The sequence below is a fragment of the Lipotes vexillifer genome, unplaced genomic scaffold (assembly GCF_000442215.2).
Source record: "Lipotes vexillifer unplaced genomic scaffold, Lipotes_vexillifer_v1.1 scaffold382, whole genome shotgun sequence".
Taxonomy (NCBI): domain Eukaryota; kingdom Metazoa; phylum Chordata; class Mammalia; order Artiodactyla; family Lipotidae; genus Lipotes; species Lipotes vexillifer.
This window is the reverse complement of record NW_006780611.1, coordinates 6,693,191-6,698,599: the sequence shown is the minus strand read 5'-3', so window position 1 is coordinate 6,698,599 and position 5,409 is coordinate 6,693,191. Positions and strand designations below refer to the sequence as shown.

Sequence of the window (5,409 nt, the reverse complement as noted above, 5' to 3'; positions counted from 1 at the left end):
TATATATATATATATATATATATATATATATATATATAGAGAGAGAGAGAGAGAGAGAGAGAGAGAGAGAGAGATTTTGTATTATTAAAGTAAAATCTACTCATTCTAAAAAAAATTTAAAAGATAGCTGAGGTGATGTTGTGGTTGGAGAAATAACTGACACAGTATTCATGGTTTTCATCAAAAACATTACCTGCTCTTGAATACCCCTAGAGCCATGGATCTCACCTCCCTACCAGGCTGCCCAAGACCTTTTTAAAATAATTAATTAATTAATTTTATTATTTTTTTGGCTGTGTTGGGTCTTCGTTGTGGTGGTGTGGTGGTGGTGGTGGTGGGTACGTGCCTGAGGTCACGCAGCCTGCCTAGGTCGGGGGGCCCGGGGACCTGACCACTGGGCAGGCTCACAGCCGTGGTGTGGGAGAGCGACTGCGGTAGGGAATGGGAGAAGCTTGCTTCCCGCCTCACTTTTCAGGGCACACAGACAGCCTCAGTCAGGCCCCATGCCCACCCCCACCCCATGATGAGCCTGAATCTGTTCTAAACTGAGCCAAATAAGGAGCCCACCACCAGACTGGGGACACTTACCTCCCAGCTTAGAGAAGGCCCAGGGAGGGCCCCACGACGCACAAGGCCATGAAGCTTAGCTGGCAGCTTCTGCTGGCAGAATCCAAGAGGCCTCTAAGCACCTCCCCTGGCGGGTGGGGGGGGGGGGGCCGGGGGGGGGCGACTGGGGGGGGGGGGGGGGGGGGAGCCGGCGCCCACAAAGCACGAATTAAGCATCCAGGGAAGCAAGCAGCTTCTCCGGGAAGAGGACCGTCGCCCGGAGGCACGCCTGCGAGTGGCCACCTTCTCCCGAGGCTGGGAACTTTCCCGTTGGGGGGGGGGGGCCGGGGGATGGTGTGAGGCCTCTGGGATCTCTCCTGCTTCATCCTGGCTGTCTTGGCTGAGAACCTAGGAGAGACAGAAAGTACCATGCTGGCAGCCCCAGGGATGGGCAGAGGAAAATCTGCTCCTTGCAGGGTGAGGCCACAGCTGGTTTGTGTTGAGGACGGAAGCTGCCTGTGAGAGCTGGACTTTCCGCCGGGCTGGAGAAACCTTCCCTGTAGGAAGCTAGGATGGGGGATGCTATCAGGAACTGCAGCTGCAGGGTGGGGCTAACAGTGTGAATGAATGTATATCATCAAGCAAAAAGCACTAGATGTTGGTGAGTCACCTTTATTGTATTTATTATTCTCACTTTTATTGTGTTTATTGCGGGCCGGGTAGGGGGTGTTTCCTTTAAAATGCTTTTCCTGAGCCACAAGAACTCCAGGGCCCCTGCCCGTGAGTGGGCAGCTGGCACGTATCACTCTGCAACATTTCTGGAAAGGATGAGGTGGGCAGACAGGCCCTCCCCCAAAGAGCTCCCCAGGCCAGCTCTGCCGGCCTCGGCCCCCCTGGAAAAGAAACCCAAACCCCAGAAGCAGCCCCACCTTGGGCTCACGAAGGTGGGTGTGCATCCCGGCTACCCCACAAGCGGCCTCCTCTCCGTTCTTCCCAGCCCCTTTCCTTGGGCTTCTCTGTGCTCCCCTCGTGGGCACTTCAGCCCCAGCCTGCCTGCTTCCCACGCTGCCCTGGAAGATGCTTTCATACTTGCCAGGCTCACCTGTTGTCTGCAAGACCCCACCAGCCTCCCGCTAGCTTGAAGGGACCAGGTCCCGGGACCCGCAGCACGCCTTCCAGTAACAGCTCTTGGGCCGACAGTTCCCCGCCTTCCCCGCCCTCCCCGCTGCCTGCCCCAGATCCCGCGCTGCAGCAGCTCCCCAGGAAGGGTGGCAGAGCCCTTTCCTTCAGAAGGCCGGGCGCAGGGAGGGAGCCAGGCAGGCAGGCCCCTCACAAGTAAAGCTCCATGACCTTGTGCGTCGTGGGGCAGTAGCGGGCGTGGAGCTGGGCCAGCAGTGCCCTGGACGTGGCCTTGAAGCGCGTGCCCTGGCTCTTCTTGTTCCACACGTGGACGGCGTAGGTGGCATTGAGCAGCCGAGACAGCTCCTCAGGGCTGACGTCTTCAAAGTACTTCTGCCAGTTCTGCCAGGGGATGGGGTAGAACGCCTCGTAGGGCAGGGTGGTGACGCCGCGGCAGGCGTGGCTCTCGCCCAGGCTGCGGATGGAGCACCACTTCTTGAAGACCCGCGTGAGCAGCTGCGGGCCCTGGTGGCCCCAGATCCAGCCGTTGTAGTGGGCCACGAAGTCACGCATGCACAGCGCCATGAACTCGTGGTGGCGCTCGAAGGCCAGGAAGGCGCCGTTGAGGACATAGCGGGACTGGGTGCCCAGCGCGTTGGTCAGGTTCCCCAAGTTCTTGAGGACGATGAAGTCCGTGTCCAGGTAGATGCCTCCAAACTTCCACATGAGCGCAATCCTGGAGGCATCGGAGAGCACGGGCAGCACGTAGGGCTCCCACCGCTGCTGCAGGGCCGTGTACCAGGCTGCCAGGGGCGTGTCCCAAAACAGCTCCTCCAGGTCCAGTGGGAGCATCTGGACGTTGGGGAAGCAGCCCAGAAGCGAGAGGCCCAGGTGCCGGGGCAGGGAGGCGTTCCCGCCGGGCAGCCCCTTCATCAGCACCGCCACCCGGGACTCGGGCTGGGCCCTGGCTGCTGACTCCACGGAGCACATGAACAGGAAGTTGGGGTCCGTCCGGTCAGAAGTCTCCAGGAAGAAGATGTTGCCGGGAGGTGGGGTGCCGGAGGGCGGTGTGTGGGGGACCAAGCGCGGGCAGGGTATGTCAGCAGGCAGGTTAGAGAACTGTCCTTGGCCCCCGGGCTCTCCCACAATGTGCCAGTAGACCATGATGGAGACCAAAAACATGAACTTGAAGCCGATGATGAACACGGTGCAGACCCACTGCCTCTGGGCACCCCGGAGCAGCCGCAGCAGGCAGTCGGCGGGCCTGGACGTCATCTCCCCAGATGAGATCAGGAGCCTCCAGCAGGAACTGGCTGGTCTGTAAGAGACGAGCACCGCATTCGGGCAGGCCGCTGGCATCCCTGACCCAAGAAAGACACTTCCTACAAACACCAGCCACAGCGGACACCAGCTTCCAGAGCCCACGGGCCTGCCAGGTGGTCAGAGCCCCATCTCCGTCCTCATCTGTAAAATGGGGGCAGCGGGCCATGGACTGAGGTCTGAGCAGGGTCCCTTTCACTCTGTGACATACCTGTGAGCTCCCCAAGGGCTGGGCCAGCACCACCTACGACGTGCGGCCAACATGGGTCCAGGGCAGGGTCTGGCCTCTCTGCCTGGCAAGGCCTGTCCCCTTTGAACTCCCAGGCTGGTAGCCTATGATCTGATCTGAGGCCGAATGCATGCACCTCTCGGTCCCATTCAGTTTCCACCAGCCGGGCCTGGAGCTGGTCCAAGAGGAAGAACTGCCAGCAGCCACAGGGACTTTTAGCAGGAGGCCTGGGGCTCTGGGGGGCCTGGGTGCTGGCAGCCAAGCTCGCTCAGGAGCAGGCCGGGTGGACTCTAGGCACGTGGGCATGCTGGCCGGGTCCCGAAGCCCTTGGGCAAGACATGACGGGGTCTCCTGGGCCCCTGGCTTCCCCAGCCCCTGCCTAGAGGGAAAGGGACAGGGAGGTTGTGCTATATATAGTCTGTGACTTGACTAGTACTGCTGCCCTTGGACTCTCATTCTCTCCTGATGCCCAGGCTGCTGCTGGCCAGCAGCAGGAACATTCTTGGGTGCCTTGCAAGAGGTTGGGAGGAACAAGAGAGGCTTGCGGTGGGACTGTGTGAATGCCTGGGACATAAGGGGCCCCAGGTCTGCCTGAACCAGCAGCAAGACGGTAATACTGGAGCAAGGGTTATATTCATTCATTCAGTGAATACTGACTGTCCACCATGCACATGTCAGGCAACCTTCTCAGCATTTCACACATATTAACTCATTAAACACTCGCAGCCACTCTGTGGTGAGGAAACTGAGGCACGGAAGTCTGGTAACTCATGCAGACTCCTCTGGCCAGCAAGTGGCAGGGCGGGGTTTGAACCCAGGCCACCTGGCTCCAAAGTCTGTGTTCTCTCCACTGCGCCATCCTGCCTGGCAGAGAGAGCTTGCCACCGTGTGAATGCGCCTGGCACTTGGGGACTTGGTACACACTGACCTGGACAGTGCTCGCTATTAAGAGAGTCCTGGCCGCCATTTACCGTAACCCCAGGGGACAGCTGCACAGTTACCCCTTTAGAGGCCAGGAAGCTTGCGTGCAAAGCGGTGGGGGACTGGGTGCAGCCTGGGGGCCAAGGGGGGCCGGAGTCAACCCCTCCCAGAACAGAGGCGTCTTGCGGCCCGAGGGTGGTGCCAGGAGCCCACGACTTGCTCCCCAAGGCTGCGGCAGGGAACCGTGACCACGTCATGGGCTGGAAACTGACCAGCCTGGCCGGCCCACGGTGGCGAGGTGGGGATCCAGGCAGCCTGGCAGGCCTCCTGGAGACACGCCCTGGCTCAGCAGCCAACCTCCTCTGCCAACAAGAACTCGGTCCTTCCACACGCTCTCCATGCCCGCAAATCCATCTGCAAAAGATGGCGAGAGACAGAGTGAGGCCGGGCAGGCTGGGCCTGGGGCTCCGCTGTTCGTTGATTCCTCCACTCTCTGGGCCCCTCGGCCCCTTAGGGAACATGCTTGGGAGGAGAGAAGAGTCAGGCGCAGGCCTGCCCTGGAGGAGCGCTCGGCCTACGGGGAGGCCATTTGGAGAGAGACGAGGACAGTAAACTAGATGGCGGCTGAATGGAGCAAAGGGACCAGCAGGGCGGGAGAAGGTGGCTTGGCGAGAGGGGAATTAGCCAGATGGGCCTCCATGAGCACCGTGGGGGCCGGCACACCTCTCTCCCCAGGACCCGGCTCAGTGCCTGGGACACAGCAGCCACACAGGAAACGGCCTTGCTGTCTGATTCACTCACTCAGCAGCCAGAGGGCCGCTTTAAAAACATGAGTCCGGGGCTTCCCTGGTGGCGCGGTGGTTGAGAGTCCGCCTGCCGATGCAGGGGACGCGGGTTCGTGCCCCGGTCCGGGAGGATCCCACGTGCCGCGGAGCGGCTGGGCCCGGGAGCCATGGCCGCTGAGCCTGTGCGTCCGGAGCCTGTTGCTCCGCAACGGGAGAGGCCGCAACAGTGAGAGGCCCGCGTACCGCCAAAAGAAAACAAAAAACAAAAAAAATTTAAAAACCCACAAGTCCGGCCAGGTAGCTCCTCTGCTCAGACCCTGAGTGATGCGGGAGGCCCAGTCCACGAGGTGCTGAGTGTCCCCATACCCTGACCTCACACCCACTTCTCTCCCCGTCACCGCCTGGCCTCCTTGCTCTCTCAAACCCATCCCCCCACGCTGCTGTCCCAGGGCCTCCGCACCTGCCGTTCCCTCTGCTTGGAACGCTCTT

At 60.5% G+C, this 5,409-nt stretch overlaps 1 protein-coding gene across 1 annotated transcript; it reads right to left on the bottom strand.

Annotated features, from left to right (window-relative positions):
- Positions 1 to 1,875: 1,875 nt before the first annotated feature.
- Positions 1,876 to 4,549, bottom strand: A4GALT (alpha 1,4-galactosyltransferase (P1PK blood group)). Its single transcript, XM_007453943.1, has 2 exons — positions 4,408 to 4,549; positions 1,876 to 2,983 (listed from the first exon to the last, which is right to left on the bottom strand). Exon 2 carries the CDS (start codon positions 2,938 to 2,940, stop codon positions 1,876 to 1,878), a length of 1,065 nt encoding a protein of 354 aa, XP_007454005.1. The 5' UTR covers positions 2,941 to 2,983; positions 4,408 to 4,549.
- Positions 4,550 to 5,409: the final 860 nt, after the last annotated feature.

What these genes read in the sequence shown, in the direction of transcription:
- A4GALT (XM_007453943.1), bottom strand. Translation starts at nt 2,940, where the DNA reads ATGACGTCCAGGCCCGCCGACTGCCTGCTGCGGCTGCTCCGGGGTGCC.